This window comes from Eschscholzia californica, unplaced genomic scaffold (genome assembly GCF_041429995.1).
Source record: "Eschscholzia californica isolate CP2 unplaced genomic scaffold, dmEscCali1.0.p SCAF_1, whole genome shotgun sequence".
NCBI classification, from domain to species: domain Eukaryota; kingdom Viridiplantae; phylum Streptophyta; class Magnoliopsida; order Ranunculales; family Papaveraceae; genus Eschscholzia; species Eschscholzia californica.
Window position 1 is genome coordinate 16,985,838 of NW_028238198.1, and position 22,262 is coordinate 17,008,099.

Consider the following 22,262-nt stretch of genomic DNA (forward strand, 5'->3'; position numbering starts at 1 on the left):
TTAAAATATAGACTACAGATAGGAAATGGAAAAGGCTTTGAGGCACCCTAATAAGTCTTTAGGACATCTGGATAAGAAAATCTTGGATGTACTGTGGCATTCTTCTTTCACGTTGATGGAAAACACTCATCGTCTCAGACGACGAAGGGGGTTTTTGGCTAAGGAAAATACTTTTCTTCAACAAAAAAAAAAAGAAACTGAGAGTGAGAGAGATAAGGTTTGACGAGGGGAAGTCTTTCATAGGAATTTTGGGCACCCAAAATTTGTCCAACCAAATAAAAGACACGGACAGGTCTATAGAATTTCCATTGAAGATTCATTTACGGAGATTTGTGTCGTGTAACTGAAAATTCCTAACTAATAATGATCTAATCAATCGTACGGCTAATATTCATCTGATTAGACTAATCAAATTAGTTTATGAACCACTCAAACGTTAAAACCGTCTGCCAATCTCTGGAAATTCTTTCTTCTTCTTCTCTTAATTTTAAAAATTTAACAAGATCCTCGATTTTCCATGAGTTCTTCAAGAGCCCAATCTGGGTTTTCTGAAGACATAGTTGTTTTTAGTTTCGATTAATAGCTTAATGGTTAATTTTGTTATTTGTTGTTTTAAGATGGAGAAGAGATGAAGATTAGCTATTTTCTTTTCAACCCAGGTAAGCAAATCTCTTTCTTTTCTGTTTTTTCCCCTTTCAGTTTTCTTGATGGATTATAATTCCATGGATTACCATTTTTCTGATTTTGTTTGTGGATTTCAATCCAAGAAACAAAACCCATTTACTTCTTTTTCAAATTTTTTGGTTTGGTTGAGAAGATTTTACTTTATAATATTATATGTTGGGAATTTTTTTTTCATTCACATTTTAATCTTATTTTCATATTTAAGATGATGATCAAAATGGGTTGTTAGCAGGTAACTAATAGAGGTGAACAATTATGAGATTTAGGAATTGCAAAATCCCTGATTTATCATGTGAGAGGTTTGAGTTTGGTGATCTGGGTTGTTCATGGAAGAAGAGATTTAGGTCTAAATAGCTGAAATTGGCAGAGGGAGTCAAGTTTTCCTGCAACTAGGTAAGAGATGGTTGCTCCGACGAGCCAAAAGAACTCTAATCGGAAAAAGATGACGAAACAGTTGACAGGAAAACGAGGAGACACACCCTTGCATTCTGCTGCACGGGCAGGAAACCTAGAAGAGATAAAGATAATCTTCTCTGACACAAGAGAAGAAGATATGAAGGAGTTATTAGAGAAACCAAACCAATCTGGAGAAACTGCTCTTTATGTAGCTACTGAATATGGTTATGTTGATGTGGTAGAGGAGATGATCAAGCATTATGATATTTCATCTGCCGGCGTTAGAGCGAGGAATGGTTATGATGCATTTCATATTGCTGCTAAGCAAGGCGACTTGGGTAAGTTTATAAACAAATCATTCTTTCTTCTTGCCATTTGCTAAGGTTTTGAGTTTCATCTCGTTGAATGATACATTTTTGTTGTACCCATTGAAGAATAACGGAACGAGTCTAAGTAGTTAGGTCAATGTAGAAAAAGAAGTAAGAAAATTCCAATAGCGCACAAATTGACATGGACGAGTGACCTCCTAGACAAAGACTGGGGAACCATAAGAAAAAACAACTTGGTCGAGTTTTTAGCTGAGTGGCTTCCGAGGCACTCGCGTGGCTAGCCCAACTGCTTAGCTCCTAACCAAGTAATCAATCTTGGTTACAGTCTGCTTCTTTCTTCCTGTGGTCTGAAGGTTCTTCGTTGTGGTCAACCGAGTTTGTAGTCACGTGGGTCCAAATGCACTCTGTTGTTCGTAGGACTCGGCCTGAGCCCAATCGCTTGGCTCTTAACCTAAGAACAATTTTAGTTACTATACTTTTTTTCTCTGGTCCGTGAGGTACTTGCTGCTGGCCCGTTTGGAATTTAGCACTAGACCCCGGAATCTCAACCACGCTTGGTTGGAGCTAATGAAAAAAACAAAATGTTATATGAAGTTCTATATTCCTTTGAAATGGTGAATACACTTTGTGTGGGAGGCGGTTTAACATGGCTGTAGGCGGTTTGGAAATCAAGATGAGGCGGTTTGTGAAATCCAAACTGAGAATGGCGGTTTTTCAATTTGGCAAGTTTCAAATTGGTTGGTTTCTAAATTGACACTAAGTTAACCGGCTTATATTATATATAAATAGGGGTTGAATGCTTTGTAATAACATCATCAACACAACACAAGCAACAACAACTCTTCTTTAGAGAGCTAGAGAGAGAGAGCTAGAGAGAGAGAGCAAGTGAGAGAGAAATTTTGTTCATAGTTTTTTAGTGGTGTTAAATTTCTCGGTCGTCGAAGATTTAGTATAGAAGGTTAATTTCTATACGGTACCATCTTGGGACGAACTTGCGGGTTGTGTGAGTCGTCTTCATCTATCCTTCAATAAAGATTTCTTGTTCGCCCGAGGACGTAGGCTTTAAAGCCGAACCTCGTTAATTTCTGTTTGCATATTTAGATTTTGGCTTAGCTTTTCGATTAATCTTCATAGTCGGATCAATTTCTAGGTAGGTTCGATAGCTTCCGCGACTTTTAGTTCTAACACTTTGTATTGCAAAATAAGAAAAAATTGGAATTTTTGGATTTTAATTCTGCAGAAGTGGTGAAAATTCTCTTGAAGGCTCTTCCTGGGCTTTCTATGACTGTTGATCTTTCAAATGCGACGGCTTTACACACTGCAGCAGCGCAAGGCCATATTGAAGTGGTATATTTCCTATTGGAGCAAGATGGAAGTGTAGCAAAAATCGCAAAAAGCAATGAAAAAACTGCTTTACATTCTGCAGCAAGAAATGGTCATGTGGAAGTTGTGAGAGCACTTTTGACTAAAGAACCCGAGATTTCAACCCGGACAGATAAGAAAGGTCAAACTGCACTTCACATGGCTGTAAAGGGTAAGAATCTTGAGCTAGTGGAAGAGCTAATCAGGTTGGATCCAAGATTGATCAACATGGTGGATTCCAAGGGAAATACAGCATTGCATATAGCAAGTCGGAAGGGTAGACCTCAGGTTAGCATCTCTTTATACAGTTTTACGTATTTTTTAGTATCAAGTTAAAATTGGCAGGATAATGCAAACTGATGGCCATGCTTATATTAACGTATTTGCACTTTTATATTTCTATTATGAATTATGGTTAGATTCATCAAAGTGGTCTCCATTTCGATTCTTAACAACTTATACTATAGCTTTATATCACATAAGAAACCATAAGTTTCATGTTCATGCAGATTGTGAGGAAGATACTAGAGCATAGAGGAACTGATATCAGAGCTGTTAACAGATCAAGGGAAACTGCTCTAGATACTGCTGAAATAACTGGGAATTCTGACATTGTGGATATTCTACATGAATATGGTGTACAAAGTGCCAACAATATCAAGGCTCCACAACAAGCAACAACAGCCCGCGAGCTGAAACAAACGGTGAGCAATATAAAGCACGAAGTCCACTCCCAGCTAGAACACACCCGTCAGACAAGAAGACGAGTACAAGGCATAGCAAAACAGATTAATAAAATGCATCTAGAAGGTCTCAACAATGCAATCAATTCCACAACTGTAGTTGCAGTACTAATTGCCTCAGTTGCTTTCGCTGCCATTTTTCAAGTTCCTGGTCAATTTGTTGATGACCCAGAAGACATTCCCCCTGGTATGTCCCTCGGGGAAGCTAATATCGCTCCTAATATCCCCTTCATGATATTTTTCATATTTGATTCGGTTGCGCTGTTCATATCTCTGGCTGTTGTGGTGGTTCAAACCTCGGTTGTGATTATAGAAAGGAAGGCAAAGAAGCAGATGATGGCAGTGATAAACAAGTTAATGTGGTTGGCTTGTGTTCTTATATCAGTTGCTTTCTTAGCTCTGGCATTTGTAGTGGTGGGAAAACAAGAAAAATGGTTAGCAATTTTTGTTACAATTGTAGGGACCATAATCATGGTAACGACTTTGGGTACTATGTGTTATTGGGTTATTATGCATCGGATTGAAGCATCGAACTTGAAGAACATTCGTAGATTGTCAATGGGAAGCCGGTCAAGATCTTCATCAATGTCTGCTCTCTCAGATACAGAGATCAATGACTATAAGAAGATGTATGCAATTTAGGTATCTTCTTGTTCCCTTTCTACTTCTCTTTCCTTTTTTTATCATGTCCTTTGAAATGTATGAATTTACATGTAATGACAGTTTCTTACTTCCCAAAGAGTATGAAAATTTAGGAAATTTGTTTCATTAGTTAAAGCATTTAAAACCAAAGATAAACTATTCTTTTGCATTCTTGGTGAGATATGTCTTGGAAAGGTGAACTTTTTCTCCTTTTTGCTCAATTTTTTCAGGGCCATTATCTAAGAGTAAAATAAGACAAAGTGATGTAATAGTAGAAAAGGTTAAACTTAAGAGGCTTTTTGAAAAGATAACACAGAGACAACTTTCTCCTTGTGGTAGCCAAAGGAGAGTTTGGTAAGAAATGAGATTGGTTGTTGTATGTTTACTCTAACCCTAATTCATTTTGTTTATTCTTACTTGAGTATTAATCTTGTTAAAGTAATGGGTAACAAGTTCACTTAGTTTATGGTTTTAGTACCCCCACTTACCAATCTGAGGATTTAATTTGATTGTTTCTCTCAAGTCTTGACTTGCTTCTATTATCAAAATCTTAAAATGGGTTTGTATGAAAATGATTAAGATGTAATCCCAGGTTTTCTGCAGAATTTCTTTAGAATTATATAAGCCAGCTTTGTGATCACAGTCACCACTAATGCATATTGACCTCTAATATTCTTAATTAATACTAGTTGTGACATGGACTTGTACTTGTAGTGGTTAATCAACCTGTCTCTTAAAGAATTATTGATCAGGTTAGGTTAGCATATAACTTATTATGCATATATTTAAAGAACAAAAACACCATTCAAACATGTTTGGGAAATAATTTGAACAACAGTGATACTAACCACTGTCGTTGTGAAATCCGAGCTAGAGTATGCTGACGGGCAGGATTTAGAAAGAGAAGGTGCTTTCACTTTATCTCTCTAAATCTTGTCTGACCATAGACTCTGATCAGGATTCCGCTCGGATAATGGTAGAACAGAGGATCACTTTTTTTTATCTGAATCACACAAAATGAATATTTTTTTTGTTAAGGACACACAAAATGAATATGTTAGTAGAATTGTTATACTATTGTTGTATCAATAGAATTACTCTTTAAAGATCAGCATGTTTATGTGGGTCCTAAGCTTTTGTCTCATCACTTTAGCTTCCCTTAAATGAGAGAGAGAACTTAGGGGTGTATTCGAGCTGAGCCGATGCGAGTAGTAAGATGTTCAAGCTCGGCTAGTGTCTTTGACTGTTTGCTCGAGCTCGAGCTTGAACTCGAGTTCGGTTGAGTAATTGTCCACTTTCTCGAGCTCGACTCGTATATGTTTGAAAGAGCTCGAGCTCGCATTGTTTTAAGTTCGTTTATCAAATACTTCAAATTAAACAAATTCCTAAATTATCAAAATACTTCAATGATCATTTGTCACATACAACAATAATGACTAATCATTCATATTCCAATAATCTTTTAATGGTTGATATTCCATGTACAAGTTTCAGCACTAATACATAATTATGTACTACACTATTCTAGATAATATTTAAACGAGTTGTTCACGAGTAGCTCGGGATACACTAAAGAATGATCAAGCTCTGCTCGTTTACATAAACGAGCATGATTTTGGACTCGTGTTAAGCTCGAACTCGTTAATCTTCGAGTTGAGCACCAGCAATAGTCGAGTCAAACTCGAGCAGCTCGTTAAAAGCTCGACTCGAGTACACCCCTAGAGAGAGTGATGCTCTTGGCACCCATGACACTTGAGGAGGTGATAGTGGTAGTAATTTCCACTGAAAAGTTTGGCATCAGTAAACTTTCCTAGATACCCTTTTTCTCCATCTTTTGGTATCCACTTTACCCGTATATCTTTCAAACAGGTGAATTTTGTATCATGAATCATGATAATAAAAGAAAATGAGAAAGAAAACTAATAGGTATGGGTAATTTCAGACACTGAAACTATATAGAACATGAGGTCTGACTGATCTACAGTCAAATCATTCACAGAATCAGAAATTTTGCACTGAATCAAAGATTAAAGTATAGAAAAGAAAGGTAGAAACAAACAAAAACCCATTATTCTTGTACTAAATCCTTTGTTCTTTTCTTTTCCCACTTTTTTTCAGTAATTGGATTCCTTGATCATCACAAGTTACAGTCTTTTATGCAGTTAATGAACAAAGATCAGTTTCAGTCTTTGTAGACCTAAAGTTCTTCTGCTGATGAGACTGTTTACAATGAGCAATGGCTCCTTCAATTGATGACTCAAACTCTGAATTCAAACTGTTACTTCTCTTCAGAAAATTTACTTCATAAAACCCATTAGAACTTGAACTCAATGAAGAAGAAGAAGAAGACCCAGATGATAATGAAGAAAAAGAAGATGAAGATTTAGTTGCTGACTGTCTTTTAGTAGAACCTGAAAATGATCTTCTATGAGAAACACCACCATTATTATCTTCAATCATCTTTTCTTTTTCATTTCCTCTTATTTGTTGATCCTTACTCTGTTTTTGAAGAATCTGCCCTACTGGATTTATCTTTCCTCCCAATTTAACATACTTGTTAAAACATTCTCTGGGTTTTGAAAAAATGACATTTTTATTTCCATTTTCTGCTGTTTCTGATGCTTCTTTACAAGATTTTTGATCTGATGAAAACCCAGATTTTCTAAACAGAGATTTGAGATAAGCCCTTGAAGCTTTAAGTTTCAAAAAACCCATTGAAGATTGTTTAATCAATTTGAGTTTCTTAGACCAAGATTTCTTTTTGTGTTCATTAATTGAACAACTTATTTCAGTTGAGCAATCAAAGAAGTATTCATCTGGGTTTATTTCTCTACTAACTTGACAAGATTGTGCAGGTGAGATATTGCAGGAATCAAATGGAGTTATGGTGGTGGTGGTTGTTTCTGTTAATAATGGGTATTTGAAATTTTCTCCAAATGATTCAGATTTCATCTCAAAATTTGCACTGGTATTAGAAGAGGTTTGGAGGAGTTTTTCAACCATTTCTAATCTTGGAGGAAGATGAAGAGGGAGGAGTTTGCCTTTGTAGAAGAGTTCATCAGCTGGAGAACTTGTGGTTGTTTCTCTATCTAAAGATTTTGAAGACATTTGGAACTCAAATTCTCTTGTTGGGTGTGGAGAAGGATTAACAGAGGAGTAGCAGAAGAAAGTTGAAGAACTAACTTCCATGTCTATGTAGTCTTCTTCATCTGCAATTTCACTTGATGGGGAACCTCTTGCCATCTCAAAAAACATGATCTAGACCCTTTCTCTCTCTCTCTAGTTTCTACCTCTCTCTCTCTCTCTCTCTCTAGAAAATGCTTGTGGTTGTGGGAATGCCAGTTTTTTGAACTGAAGTCTGAAGGGAAAAGGAAGAACAGAGCATCCTTTAAAGGAGTTTTTCTCTGGCTAGTACTTGCCTTCCTTTTGAATTTTTTTTTTTTATTTTCAATTACTTTATTTTTCTATAATTAATATATAATTATGTATGTTTTGTTTAAATAAATAAAGAGACTTTAGGAAAATAATGTTTTATTATCATGGATTGACCCAAAATAAAAGAAAATTGAAATCCAATGGTTAGGGATATTTGGCAATTTGATTAAAGGGATAGTGAGAAAACATGGAAGATTGACATAATAAGGTGTCAATTGACTAGATAATCAATGTTTTATGGCATCATATTTTAATAATTTGAATACGTAGAAAGAAATATTTCTTTAGTTATTTGTTGATCCAATGGACAGCAGATACTGTTTGTTGTTTTTTTTCTGTTCTTTTTTTTGCAAAATCCAGTACTTTCGTGGGGTGGACTTGTTTTCTTCATTACTTGAATCTGACTTGTCTGAATTTGAATAGTTTTCTTGAACAATCCATTGTACCTATTTTTTTTATTAGGCCAACCAGTCTTAAAAGCCTTCTTATTCTTAATCCTAGTTTTGGAATTTCTGTTCCATCAGTACCAAAAACTCTCTCTTGTTTAGAATGTTTAGAATTTCGGATTCATAAAGAATTAGTAATTGGACTATCCTATTTACTTTAGATATAGGGAATATCTTTGACTGAAACAAAACCAAAACCAACCCTCAATAGGCCTGTAAACGGTAGCTATCTGAATATCCGTATCCGATAATTATTCAACAGATATTATAAATTAATATCCGAATCCGATAGTATTAACGGATATCGGATAATATCCGATATCCGAAACTTTAACAAAATTTCAATTTTTTTCCTTTGAATTTTTTAACTATTAGATCTAAATAATAAATCTCAACCATACGTTTTATATAATATTATGACTAAATTTTTATTATTATTTCATATTACTTATCGGATACGGATATTTATCGGATCGAATATTAGTGTATCCGTACCCAATATCCGATAAACAGATATCCGATAAGGAATATCTGAATCCATATCCGAAATTTCAGATAAATTTTAAAAATTCGAATACGGATCAGATGTCGAATATTCGGATATCTATTGACACGCTTCATCATCCATTTAGATGAGACACCCTACAGAGTTAATTGATACAAATACTTAAAACTTGAGTCAAATCCATTTAAACTGATACAAATACTTAAAACTTGAGTCAAATCCATTTAAACTGATACAAATACTTAAAACTTGAGTCAAATCCATTTAAACTTCAAGTCAAAATTCATATCGGTCTTAAAATAAGTCACTAGATATAAAAGTTCAAGACTTCCAAACCCTCATCTTGTGCCCTCATGTATTTCCAGACCCTAATCTTGTGCCCTCATGTATTTCCAGTGAGAGAGAGAGAGAGTGACAGTGAGATGAAGGTCATAATTATACCTAGAGAATAATTCACAATCCCTCAGCCATGAAAACTACCAAAAGAAAATGTTGTGTGGAGGAGCTAAAGGACCACTGAGTCACTTGCTATATGCTTTGTTACTTTAACTGGATTCCTGGGTTTTAGTTGTTTTCTGTTTTTCTTTTGAGAATCAACAACTGTTTTAAATTGTTGTTAATGTTCTTCAATGAAATTCCTAATTCAATTTGACTTGGTCAAATTGATATTCATATTGAGAGGTGGATTCATAAGCATCAAATATCAATCTCTCTTTTTCAGTGCTATCTTTATATGCTAAAGTTAAACAATGAGGTTTCATGACCTCACTTTCAACTAGAAAGAAAAAGTAGAAGAAAGTTCAAAAGATTTGTTTTTATCTCCTCCTTTAACTCTATTTTTTCCTAAAGAAGTTCAAACATTTAACAATCTAGAGAGAAAAACAATTATCTTCCTTTCACAAATGAAAACTTTTAGTTTCCTAGACAAGTGACTCCATCAAATGACTAAGATATGATGTGACTATGTTTTTGTCCACCTACTTCATCGACTCTTTTTTGAAAATCCCAATGATTTAAAATCAAAGGTTCGTATTGTGGTACAACAACTTCTTAGTCATTGATCGAGTCACATGTGGAGGGAAAGTGGCATCTCTGTTAACAAACAATTTGATCATGGTGGGTGAGCTCTATGACATATACTGCAAAATCACCCAAGTAACAAGAACAAGATTCATTAACCAAAGAACAATCCCAACAATATATATTGTATTTAAGTTGGAAAGATTTACACATTATGATGAATCCGGCTGATCTAGATTCATATACCAAAGAACAATCCCCACAAAATATAGCTACTTTTGGAACAATAAATTTACATTCAGTACACCATGTGCATGTAAATAAAGGTTTTGGGGACATTACCTTCTAGGAGAATGCAGGTTGGTTCTATGTGCTTGGTGGTGGTGTTTGTGGTGGTGCTGCTGAATCCCCGGATCTTAGTTCCCTTTCGAGCTCATCAAATTCCCAATCCCCGATCTCTTCTTCTTTAGAGTAGTCTTTACTAATCTGCCCAAATTCTGATTCCAGCTTTGCCAGTTCCGCTGCAGGATCCATGGGCTCTTCAGCCTCACCCAAGGGTGACTCTGAACTTTCTTCTATCTTGGACTGAAGTGTCTCGATGATCTGTGTCGAGGATGGAGTGGCATTTGCTTCACCAGATGAAATTTCAGATATTGCCTCTCGAGTTTCTGATTCAAGAGTTGGTCTCTCAATGGATTCAAATTCTGCTCTTATTTGTTCGATTGAATCAAATAACTCTTTCACCCTTGGATTATCTTTTCTGCTTCAACAAGGTTAAGCTATTTATTATGGAGATCAGGTGCATGAGAATGAATCATTCATGAAAATGGAAGAGTTAGCATAAACCGGATCGGAGAATCATACCGAGAAATTTTCTCCTTTGGGCTGTAAAAGTGCTCTTTTATGTTCTCCACTACACTAAAGGTGGTCACAATCTGAAAATAATTCATGCAGGGATAAAGTAAGGTCCTCCGGTAACAACACGCAGTGTAAAATCATGAGCATAGTGCAAATGAAAATTTCAAATTAAATTCCGATAAAACTAAAAGAAGAAAGCATGGGGGGACTTGGAAGGAATGAAATGACAAAGATAACCAAGATAAGTTTGCAGAAAGAGAGAGAGGGGGGGAGAGGGTTATCAGAATATATCAAACCTTTGTTTCATATTCAAGATATTCCTCTTCAAGAATTTTCCGTGGGTTTGTTACTTTTGTGTCCTTGCTAGCCAAACTGGATAGAATCTCCGACCTGCTAAAGCACAGACGGAGGACATAGGCTAAGCAATTATTACCCTACTAAAACAAACGTCACAAGCAACCATGCCATAAATTTCCACCAAGAAAAGGTATTTTACCCTTCATCATTTAAACTTTTCAGATTCTCGACAAACTTCCCGATACGAACAATAGAAGGCCCCAACTCCTCCTACATAAGTAACAGGGTTGTACACATGAAAAACAGCTCTGAAAATGAAGGTGAATAATAAGTCACGTGCAAAGCAAATCTGTAGATTTAAGATTAGATTAACACCTTGTAAGCGGAGAGGCGGCCAATGACTAAGTTCAGGAAATAGTCTCCATGTTTCTCCAACTCGTCACTGGACATAGAGAAAAAACACGTTATGTATTCTAATTTCTACGCAGCCACGAGACTTCAAGTAGGCCAGATCCACCAAAGCTAAAACGTCCAGCGAACCAACCTCGATTAGATCTTTTCCGTACTAAGGAAAGGCTATAAATTTTAGCTGTCAGACTAAGTTCCTAACTGAGGAAAAGGCTGTGGGTGAATAGTTGAAGTCTTGATGACCTCAAGCCACCTGGCAAACCACTTTCAGGGAATCATATTTTTATAAAGATTATATACATAGCATAGTTACTACCGCTGAAGAGGGTTATAGTGACTAAAAGATTGAAGTCACCCAAAAAGTTATACTCTCAAGTTTGCTGATCAAGGGATTTTGGGTCACTCAACTCTTCTTGGCACCAAAATTAGAACGTCGGAAGCACAAAAAGTGGAAGTCAAACTGAGAATTATTATACTCTTTTTTTTTTTTTCAAAGCATCACCACTAGACTAGCACATATCTGAATAATTGGATTTGTAAGTGTGAGCAAAAGACATACTTCGACTGATTTTCTTTCTGCTCCAAGAATGAGGATTGGAGAACCCAAGTATCCTCTAGGAAATTGATCCATGTATGAACAACCTCGGCTTCAGTTCTACATGAAGAGATGGATTTTGACAGCTCATCTTCCTAAAATTTAGTCAGAGGTTAATCCAAAATACAGGGAACAGTAACACATTTGTATCATGAAAAAAGAGCTCCATTTCGCTATCAAATATTATACTTAGTTTTTTTATTGAGGCAAAAGCAAACAACATACCTTTGTTTTCAAGTGTGCAACAATTTGGTCACTTGCTGCATCAAACTGATCTCTTTCTTCCCTGGTATTTCGCAGCCGTGCAAGGACAGCAGACAAAGATGTATTGACCTGAATACAGTTTTACAGTCTATAGATTTATTGAAATGCAAAACGACACAGCGTCCAACCCAGCAACACAATACCCAATCTAACAATAAGCTATACTTGTTTATCCATGTGTACTTACTCTTTATTTGTTGACAAGAGTTATTTAAATGACTTTATCTCTTACTTAGTCAAGTCAACCCACTAGGAAAAATGACTATCTAAGGTTTAGCTTCAATTCCCTCCCCGGTAACTTCTTTAAAGATCTGACTCTACTACATATAACCATTTGATAGATAAGGTCAAGAAATAAATCCACATGAACAGATAGATATTCGAATCAGACTGCTAAGCAAGAACGGCGGCTGAGAAGAAAAGTGATAATTATCGTGTTAGACTTCATGTGTGCAATGAAATGTACCTTTTTCAGTTCAGCTTCAAGTTCATCTCTCTGCTTCTCTAGTGCTGAAATCTCAGCTCCCAGCTCCTGCAAAAGGGCATTAAAATGTAAGGCTAAAAATATGTAAATGGAAGACGTTTCCTTTTGGTTAATAATGATATGTGTAGATATGAACACAAAAATTCTCAATTCATAAACGATAAAGATGCCTCTAATCGTTTATTCACTAAATTAGTGGTTCTTTATGCACATGGGCAGCTCTAAGTCTGGACATAACCTCCCTATCTGATACCAAAACGGTTTTACCAAAAGTATAACTGTGAAGGTGTAAAATAGCAGCGTACCTTCTCAATTTCACTAACTTCAGTGGCTTTCACCGCACGAAAATTAAGAGCTTCTTCCTTATGATTCCTGTTCAGAATTATGTAGCAAAAACGAATTTATTACACAAGGAGTATAGATCCACACGAAGGAAGATAGATCAGCTTTCTGAAACAGCATAGTAGAAACTACATATGTCACTTTCCAAGGGCAGGCCCTGCTATTTCAACCTCCTCTATTTTGAATCATCAAGAACAAAAAGCCAAACTACCTTCACAAATTGTTTTGCCTTAAATCTTAATGTGTTAATATAAATCTCAAGATTCTGGATGATCCCGCTTAATGAATTCAAATCAGACATATAGAGTTGCACAGCAAACGGAAAAATGTCTATCCAGACAAAAATAAAATTCTGTTGTTACATGATCTAAAATGTGAATGTGGCCTTGCACCATTATGTCTTATTTAAGTCTGAATCAATGGTTGGATCTGATTCCAAATGCTTTTGCTTGCAAGAACAAAAAAGATTTCTCTTTGTACAAACTCGACGATAGTGAATATGATAGTGCAAGTAAAAATGAGCTTAGTATCTAGATTCTCTCCCCTACTACATGTCTGCTGATGTTTTCAGGGAAGATTCAGAACCTAAACTATGAAAGCATATTTATCACACTGACTTATAACTTAATAGCAATAATAGTAGACATAAAATTATTAATCATTAAATTTACCCATTGCAAAGAATAAAGCACAAGCCTCCAATACTGGCCTACTGGGGCAGTACATTCAGAGAAAATAAATGGATAGGGTGTTCTTAGAGGTAGCTGCTAAGGCATTGGCCATAATGGATGAAAATAAATGTGAGAATTGAAAAGCACAAAACATGCGCCAAGGTACCACCCAGACCTGTGCTCTGAAATACGTTTTTCTGCTTTTGTTGTGGAGCTAGCAAGAGATTCGGATAAAACCTTCAACTTCTCGACCTGCATAATAGTTCAACAAATAGAAAAAAAAAAGAACTAGTAAACCACATGAAGTAAGAAATGCAATTGATTTACATTTCTTAGAACTTTGATGGAAGAACATCAGAAGATAGTTTATACTTTACATTAAGAAGTTACTTCAACCCCAAATGCCTGGGTGGTAGGACCCAATAGATTAAGCTTAGTTCTAACCTTTTAGGGCAGTAGGGCCTGTAGCAGTTGATAACCTAAGAATATGTGAACCACAAAAGTAGCATCACGGAAGATCTAAGTACAGAAAACCTAGTCAATTCATTTTACAGGTGTTATTCATGACTCGTCCAATCTAACTAGCTCTTTGTAGTTTGTAATATGCATAGGTATAGGCACCCGTACCACATACCTGAATGCTTCCAAGAAGAAACACTGTAATAAAAATTACAAAGTTACAAAAAAGGAATGGTGAAATATCACCAACAAGTAAAAGGACGCTAGCACCAACATGCAAAAATGATCATTACATGAGGAATTTCAGCTTAATTACGACTGATGGCATTTCAAAACTACCATATCACATTTGAGCCCTATAATTTGCACAAGGATCTTTGTCATACTATTTCTGCTTTTCGTCCTTATATCATTTTCCAGCATAATAGCTTGTTGTTACCATAGGGAATTTTTTTATTTAAATCTTTCTCATAATGCTTCTCCGAACCCAATGGAAGAAAATGAACAATAAAAAGAGTTACAGCGGAAGTAAAGCAAAAAAAAGTTTGCCTTGTGAGAATGAACATCAGGTGAGTCCCCATTATTAAGCAATTTCTTCTGTAGTAAAAGGGCCTCCAACTTCGAACACAGCCGAACTTCTGAAAGTGTTCCTTTTAAAGCCTATAAAAGAAAACACAGAGTTATTGTGAAGCATAGGTAAGAAGTATAATCGACATATACAATAACAAAGAGAAATGTCACTTAATGCAACAAAAAAGTTTAACATTCAGCATACCACTAGACACAAACTTGAATCGAACACCCCAAATCTAGAATACTAGGGTTATGAGTGTGAAACATAAGTACTACTGTACTAGTATAAAAAATTGAAAAGGAAATGAATAATATTATAAAAATAGAAACTATGCAAAGGTGAAAAATACGGAGGCGAAAAAATATAAACAGAGAACCACAAAGCTACTAGTATGACAATTCAAACCTCATTCGAGTGAAAAATCCTTAAAAAGTGTCACTAGCATCTTAGACTAAAATTCTTACACCGGTAAGCAACATAAATATAATAGTTCTTACATAGCATAGTGTTGAGTCACACATGCAAAACAAATAATAGAAAGGAAGTTGTCCTTACACCAGTACTTAATACTAGACAATGTTAATTGAATAAAGAATTGGTTATCACTAGCGAAACTGCACGAGGCATATGATAATTTATTGACATAAACACTTGTGTAAATATTAGAAATAGACTTGCCTCTGTCATTGCCTCTGATGTCTCTTTATCATTTTCACCTGACGAAACCGGAGAGCCTTTCATTCCATCAAGTTTCTGCCGTAAAGCTGAGACCTCAGCATCTATTCTGTGACGAGGTAGCACATCACAAGAGCAAAGAAAAAAAGATACCATGAAGAACAAAATTTCAGTTTTGCCGCTTCCCAGTAACCATTAACAAATCAAGCAACTTGCAGGGGACAAGTATAAAACTCAGATTCAAACTATAAATGAGAAGAAACAAAAGGAGAGCAAAATATAACCAACTTCTCGGAAAACCAATGTTTCTGGGAATAACTCATTAGCAAGTAGCAAACACCTCAATGTATATTTTGTCCATTCGGACCTTATTCAACATTATTTTCAAATTTCTCAAAAGAAGAAAAGAAGAAGCCCTATTCAACTACCCTCTACAGCTTAACAGATTTGCTAGGATTTACTTCTCAACTTATTTCTCTTTACTTCCCATAACACATCAACCTTACGACTGTTACGACAATGTTGATTTTTCTAGGTATGTCTTAACTTACAAACAGAAAGAAATTTAACGAACCTTAACTTCGAAGTTAAATTTAACATCGAAAACAATGAAGTTCTACAAATCATATGAAAAACTAAACAAATTTTCTTTGAACTTTTGATGAAAAAAATAACATATAGAACTCTAGTAAAACATTAATCTTGTACAGACTACAGACTGGAAATAAAAGTTATGACAACAGTCAAATGTCAATCACACATGCAATTTGATGTGGTACTTTTTATTGTAATTGACCAGTAATGCAAAATCTCTACAAACAAATGCATTTAAATCACCTTGAGATATCGGCATTTTTCTTCAGCCCAGAAATTGAACTCTGTGCAAATTGGAGCAATTCATCTTTCTTTACCTGAATATACACCACATTTATTAGAATGTCATGATTCCTCTTCTTGTCGTAAGTGAAAGTGTACGCGATTGTTGTTGACTTGTCAAAACCAATATCGCATGGGCACATAAATATATTTGGAGTGTATTCACAGAGATAGTATAAGTATATCCATATGTGCCACCATTATTTAACACTTATATGGTAAATATTATACATGGTATCCATAAAATACTGAGGACGCCTAAATATTGAGTCACATGTGTCTTACCAATACTTCATCTTGGTAACTCGAGAAAGCTTTTGCCAAATCCTGTATACTGCTCACGATTGCATTATGAACTTCCTTTCCTCCTGTTAGACAGAGACTGCGAGCAAACCAAGTAAAAGTTCAGTTTGAATTCTAGTTGAGCCCAGCTGCAGAAACCTCCTATCTATTCCCGTCACCGTTGTTTGCTTGATGTCCAAAACAAATACAAATGCCGCAAAGAATGTTAGGTATGGACGTATGGTACTGTATTAATGTGCACTGTATCATAGAAACAATACAACTTCGGATCCCTCCCAAAGTGAAATTTCACATGGCATGCAGAGAAGATGTGAAACTTAAATTACATAACACGAACAAAATCCACATTATCAGGTAGACCTAGAAAACAAAATGCTCAAAAACATTCACCTGAATATCACCAGAAGTAGGGAAACTTCTTCTTCGTTTGGTGCCTCAAGAATCTGAGTAGAAAAGGTTGAGATTAGCACATATCCAACCCTCCAGCGTAGGAGTTGACTCTTTAAATACTAAACTGTGACTCTATTGTTGCTTTACACTTTTGGAGTACCTAAACTATCAATAAGGAGTTGGCTTATGGATATCATTTTTTCCCTTTTTAAGTCTCCGCAATATTTGTAGATTACTATTAATGCTTCTGATAACACTTCTTTAATATTGACATGAAGGACAAATTAATCAATAAGCTCTAAGATACCAACCGAAGCATCTGCATTAATTTAACTCACCATGGACACAGTCAACCCTTCAAGAGCTTGACTGTGAAGAAACACATCATGAAAGTTCATTGGTTCGCCCCCCAAATCAGGGTCGTAATATAAAACCTGTTCATAAGGAAAAAGCAAAAAATTATAAAAATAATAAACATATAAAAGCATAAGAGATCTAGCAAGAAACAGGATAACCAACAAAAGAAGTAGCATTAGTATCAACCACATGCATATACATGTATATATAACAGATAAAATGTCATAGACGTTGAGTATGAAATAAAAAAAAAAAAAAACCAACGCTCCAACTTAATAATACAAAACTAAAAAAACGGATCAGTAGGAGAGGAACATTGATATCTAGCAAACAAATTGATACAAATGCAAACAATTAGACAACTGATAAGCTTTTCTAAGACAATATGTTATCTAGTGTTTATCAACTTCGATTTGGATGATATAATCAAGTTATCAACAGTTACTGCGAGCAAAATGAGAAAATGTTAGTTGACACTCTCGGTGCCGTTGGGAGTTGGAACTTAATCTTTAACAATGACTTTATTGTTATTCAACTAGCCTCAGTTCCATCTTGAGATGACACAAGCGGAACTAGTTTCCTACCAGTCTTAAGTCTAGAACCTATTTCAGCGTCAACCAGACCTGATAAATTAGATGATTATTAAAGAGAAATTAGCTGGGAAGTGGGAACTACTCACCGCCGCTGGTGGTGGTCTCTTAGGAGAACCCTTACGTTCATCGGAAGTTAGAGGTTGTTCGCCATCTTTTTGAGGAGAACTATCAGACAACCTTTCACATTCATTCAAAGCAATCAACCATCTTTTCAGCAGTTCGACTCTTTCCTGTCCCCTGCAAGAAACAGCAGCTTCTTCTAATCTCTTAATTGTATTCTTGAAGCTTTTAAAATTCCGTGGCACCTGAAATCAAGCAAGTCTGATCAGACTAATGACATATCGAAAAAAAAAACTTAATACTAGATATGGTCATCTTAACATCTAACACACTCTATGACGATGTCTATTACCAGGGTTCTTTGCCCTTTGCATTTCTTTTCGTAAATTTGACACCCGACAGACTACACAAAATGTGAGTTTGACTCGGTTTTTCTGGTATTCATACTAATACGAATATAGGACTTCCCATTTTAGCACCACTTTTCCTCTACTTTCTCTTTAAATTGTAGGAAGACAAGCAAACCAAAAGGGGGAAAAAATTATACTACTGGTTTTCTTTCCTATACAGTAAGCATGTCTTTTATGGGGCATTTATTCCCCAAAGATACTGAACATTAAACTGTAAAACCCACTAAAATGGTAGAATCAAATGCAAATAACATGAAATAAAGAAAATGAGTAAACTTCAAATAAAAGCTAAAATCCAGAAGAAACCTAACAAAAATCCCCAAAAAAGCAAGTACCCAGACAATTCAAGTATTGATTCTAAGCATGAACATGCACAAAATCAATCAAATTTTTGTAGTGTAAGATAACAAGTTGCATGATTTGAATTTGAATAATTAGGTGAAAAGAAGTAATGAAAATTGAAGGAAGAAGTGAAATTACAATGCGATCTTGAAGAATCTTGGCGCCTTCAGCAACAGCTTGACCGGCATGATGAACGACTGTATCAGCATAGTTACGAACGGTACGAGTGAGATTGTTCTTGTTACCTACCTCAACGGCTTTGTTCACCGCTGTTCTCAACCACGACATCACCAAATTAGGGCAAAAATAAACGAAAATAACACTGCTAAAGACTTAGATCAACAACAATGGTGGAACAGGTTAGAGAGAGAGAGATGATCGTTTGATGAGGGGAAGGAGAGAAGAGAGATGCCGCTAACTTGTCAGTAAAAATGAAAAATGGCGAAGAGAGTCAGTCTGGTCTTTGGATTGTTTCCCCAATTTTGTTAACCCAAAGTAACGTGAGTAAGAAGACCCACAAATTCATTTGTCAAAACCTTAAGCCGTTGGAGTTATCATATTGCTATTGACTTAATGCCGGGCATACAGACTTAGTCAATCAAGATTGACTTAGGGTATGTTTGTTACGTGGGAAAATAGGGGTGAGAAATTCGTTTTCGTAGGAAAGTGGAATTTCCGCTGTTTGATAAGGCTAATAGAGTGAGAAAGTCGAATTCCCATGGTAAAAAAAGGTTAGAAAAGAGGCCCCAAATTTTTCCACTAAAAACATGGGAAAGTGGTTTTCCCACGCTCAGAAAACACGCTCTCTCTCCTCCCGTGTTTTGTCTCTCTAACTCAATTTCTCTTCCCAAAATCTGATCTCTTCAATCTCTGATTGCAGTTGAAGAATAAAAAACTAACTTGTTATCAACCCATCTTCAAGATTGAGAGAGACGCATGCCTTCCCATTCAATTAACGATTGAAGAATTAGTTGTTCAATTTTGGGAGTTCGCTGTGACGGTTGAAAAGAAGAAAGAGTTTCTCGATTCGACAATTAAGATCTGAAAATTTAAGTTCATCTTATGGAGTTGTTTGATGATTAAAATCTGAAATATTGTGTAGAGAAATGGGTAATATCAAGTAGGATGGGAAGGATTACAACAAGCTTTAAAGGTATTATGTTTGATCTTCAACTTGTTCTCCTTCCAACTTCATATCTCCTTCACTTTCTTTTTACATCCTTAATTTGATAAATTACTGGCAGGATTGTTTTGTGTGTGATTTATATTTTCAATTTTTCCTGTCCATATTGTGTTTGTAAAATTGTCCAATTGAAAAAACTTTCTCTTATGTGTTGATTGGTGAGTGGATATTTTTGGGGATGTTCACATTATGTTCGTTTTTTGCTCCAAGTGAGAATTTTATTGCATTACTTGTTTCTTGGATAGATGGTCATTTGATTTGTGTTAACACATAAAATTTGATATATATCAATCTACTAAATTTAACACCATAGACTGACAATAGTGAGTTTGATACATCCTTGCCTAGCTTTCTTGGTTGGGTATTGTTGTAGTGATGCTTTGTTTCATTCCTTAAACCTATTCTCCCTTGGTGATGTATGTTATACTATGAATTTTGTTATACTAAGAATTTTGTTGTCTGATGTACCGAGGTGATGTTGTTCCAACGGACGTAAACGCAGTTGTAGCAACCATAAAGACTAAGCGAACAACCATCAAGACTGAGCGGAATGTCTTCGTTATTCATCAGTATGAGCTCATTTGCATCAATGGTTGCTCTGTACCATTAATGTAATGATGATTGATCATATAGTAAAAGTCGTAAGTAAAGGACCAATGTTGGACACAGGTAACCATATTGTCATCCATATTACAAACTTTAACTTGTTAGACACAGGTAATCAATGTTCTCAAGGTACTCATCCCATATGATAAGAAAGTTGACTTGTTGACTTTGTTAGTAAAAACTAAATATGGTTGATTGGGGTTATGAGTTATGTATGGACTTCATATTTTGCAAAACTGTTTAGGGTGGTATCAGCTCAGGCTATAGAAAGTTCTTGGAAGGAAGCCATTCTTATAGTTGAAAAGCTCCTTTTTTTCTTCTCAGACTTATTAATGAAATTTGTTTTATCCATCTAGGTGGGGGCATCTTTGAACTCTAATGACTGTTTCCTCTTGCAATGTCTTCAATGGTTAAATGGCATGGAAACCAGAGTAACTTCGAGCAGCAGCAATTAGCTGCCAAAGTTGCGGAATTCTCGAAAGTATGATGTGCCACGAGATATCTGACGTTGGTTCCTTTAGTAGTGTCTAAACTGTGTATTTGTTCGATAGTTTACGGGGTACCAATTAATCTTATTAGTTCTTAGAGGTCTGAAGAAATGAATCACAAGAGATCATCAGAGATCTTCATTTGTACACTTTTTCATTCAACAAATGTTGGCACTAGTCATGTACTCACATCTATATCTTAGAATTTGATACAAATTTTAAGCCCATTTATTAAATCCACTGGAAGAAGCTAATCTTTTCTCTTCTTTGATGCTTTCCATTTTCTGGTGTTGTTCTACAAACTGCAGGAAAGTTTGAGGTGCGACCTGAATTTCACATCAAAATCAAAGGCTTAAAAAACTCAATTCATATGATATTTTAAAGGCACGCACTATTTTCTCACGACCCAATCAAACGCTTAAAAAACTCAATTCATATGAAAATATGGTTTTCTTTCCCATCAGAAAAAAAAATGATTTTCTTTCCCATCAGAAAAAAATGGTTTTCACACGTATCAAACGGACCCTTAGGGGACAATTTTTTTTTATCTAAAAAGTTTACTTGATTGAGTTTTCCCCCTAATTTTCATCGTCACCTCACCTCTATCCCCACCATTTCCGACCACCACTCACCACCAATTTACTTTTCTCTCTATCTTTTCCTTCTTATCTTTTTTCTTATTTCTTTATTTTCCTCTCCCTCTATTTCTCTATTTAAGAAATCTAATAGATCTTAAGTATCGTATCTGTTGATATGACAAAGAGTTGCAACAAGGTAGCACTACTGTTACTCAACTGGTAAAACGAAATGGCTTCCCCATCTTCTTCTGCAACAAAGTTGTTGAGCTGAAGAAATAAAAGAAGATGAAGGGGAAAATCTCTTCGCGTTAACAACATTACAGCTCTGTTGCGGCGATGAAGATGTACCCCTTCATCTTCATCATCCCAACAGATATCAGATCCGAGATTTATTGGGTTTTACAGAGCAATAGAGGGGGGTGAAGAGAATGAGAGTGAGAGAGGAAGAGAACGAGAGAAGAAGAAGATAAAAATAAAGAGAAAAACATCTGCCGTGAGTGGGTTATAAAAAGTTGTGGTTGTGGTCGGAAATCGTGGTGGTGGAGGTGAGGCGAAGATTAAGGGGCAAAACTCAATGAACTAAATTCTTGGACTAAAAAGACGAATGACCCTTAAGTCAATCTTGATTGACCAAATTTGTGGATTTAGATGATCTGTCGTGATGTTTGGCTGGGGTGATGCTGGTAAGGGACCGGCTTAGATGGGAGCCACATGGTGATGTCTGTCGAGAGGATAATATCTGATGATTTGGTATCTTGTAACACCGACATATCTCTTCATAGTTAATGGTTCGTGTATAAAAAGTGGATTTTTGACGTACTTTAACCTTCCACGTCATTTGACCATATTTTAAGCTTTTCTCGGAGTTCGAGCAGATCATACTCATT

The 22,262-nt window shown here is 35.7% G+C and overlaps 2 protein-coding genes and 1 pseudogene across 8 annotated transcripts; 1 reads left to right on the top strand and 2 right to left on the bottom strand.

The window, feature by feature from the left end:
* The first annotated feature begins 9 nt into the window (after positions 1-9).
* On the top strand, positions 10-7,642 carry LOC147564655 (ankyrin repeat-containing protein At5g02620-like). Of its 3 annotated transcripts, XR_015227809.1 has the most exons (6): positions 85-659; positions 917-1,418; positions 2,650-3,059; positions 3,281-4,156; positions 4,387-4,510; positions 7,012-7,642. XR_015227809.1 is itself a non-coding variant. In XM_086648662.1 (5 exons), exons 2-4 carry the CDS (start codon positions 1,085-1,087, stop codon positions 4,154-4,156), a joined length of 1,620 nt encoding a protein of 539 aa, XP_086504788.1. In that variant the 5' UTR covers positions 89-659; positions 917-1,084; the 3' UTR covers positions 7,012-7,642. The 3 variants fall into 3 exon arrangements, 2 of the variants coding, with proteins under 2 accessions (XP_086504797.1, XP_086504788.1); XM_086648662.1 differs by lacking the exon at positions 4,387-4,510 and having other exon boundaries at positions 89-659; XM_086648671.1 differs by lacking the exons at positions 4,387-4,510; positions 7,012-7,642 and having other exon boundaries at positions 10-659; positions 3,281-4,285.
* LOC147564656 (putative membrane-associated kinase regulator 4 pseudogene) lies at positions 6,084-7,411 on the bottom strand (annotated as a pseudogene). Its single transcript, XR_015227811.1, has one exon. The product of XR_015227811.1 is annotated as a putative membrane-associated kinase regulator 4 pseudogene (transcript).
* Positions 7,643-9,698: 2,056 nt separating the features above from the next.
* LOC147564657 (uncharacterized) lies at positions 9,699-21,433 on the bottom strand. 4 transcript variants are annotated; one of them, XM_086648716.1, is made up of 19 exons: positions 21,322-21,433; positions 18,659-19,128; positions 17,795-18,013; positions 17,097-17,192; positions 16,759-16,811; positions 16,351-16,447; positions 16,027-16,100; positions 15,193-15,298; positions 14,490-14,600; positions 13,657-13,733; positions 12,774-12,840; positions 12,451-12,516; positions 11,946-12,053; positions 11,685-11,815; positions 11,093-11,159; positions 10,917-10,987; positions 10,717-10,810; positions 10,427-10,497; positions 9,699-10,322 (listed from the first exon to the last, which is right to left on the bottom strand). In XM_086648716.1, exons 2-19 carry the CDS (start codon positions 18,806-18,808, stop codon positions 9,929-9,931), a joined length of 2,052 nt encoding a protein of 683 aa, XP_086504842.1. In that variant the 5' UTR covers positions 18,809-19,128; positions 21,322-21,433; the 3' UTR covers positions 9,699-9,928. The 4 variants fall into 4 exon arrangements, with proteins under 4 accessions (XP_086504842.1, XP_086504828.1, XP_086504835.1 ...); XM_086648702.1 differs by lacking the exon at positions 21,322-21,433 and having other exon boundaries at positions 10,717-10,813; positions 18,659-19,183; XM_086648709.1 differs by lacking the exon at positions 21,322-21,433 and having other exon boundaries at positions 9,699-10,325; positions 18,659-19,134.
* Between the last annotated feature and the right edge of the window lie 829 nt (positions 21,434-22,262).

Bases quoted from the DNA above. Each gene is read 5' to 3' on its own strand.
- LOC147564655 (XM_086648671.1), top strand. From the start codon at position 1,085: ATGGTTGCTCCGACGAGCCAAAAGAACTCTAATCGGAAAAAGATGACG. The intron at 1,419-2,649 runs GTAAGTTTATAA...TTAATTCTGCAG, and splicing joins TGCTAAGCAAGGCGACTTGG to AAGTGGTGAAAATTCTCTTG. The intron at 3,060-3,280 runs GTTAGCATCTCT...ATGTTCATGCAG, and splicing joins GTCGGAAGGGTAGACCTCAG to ATTGTGAGGAAGATACTAGA.
- LOC147564657 (XM_086648694.1), bottom strand. From the start codon at position 18,808: ATGTCGTGGTTGAGAACAGCGGTGAACAAAGCCGTTGAGGTAGGTAAC. The intron at 14,601-15,192 runs GCAAGTCTATTT...TTTCTTTTATAG, and splicing joins CATCAGAGGCAATGACAGAG to GCTTTAAAAGGAACACTTTC. The intron at 10,814-10,916 runs GTAAAATACCTT...TCTGTGCTTTAG, and splicing joins AAAAGTTTAAATGATGAAGG to CAGGTCGGAGATTCTATCCA.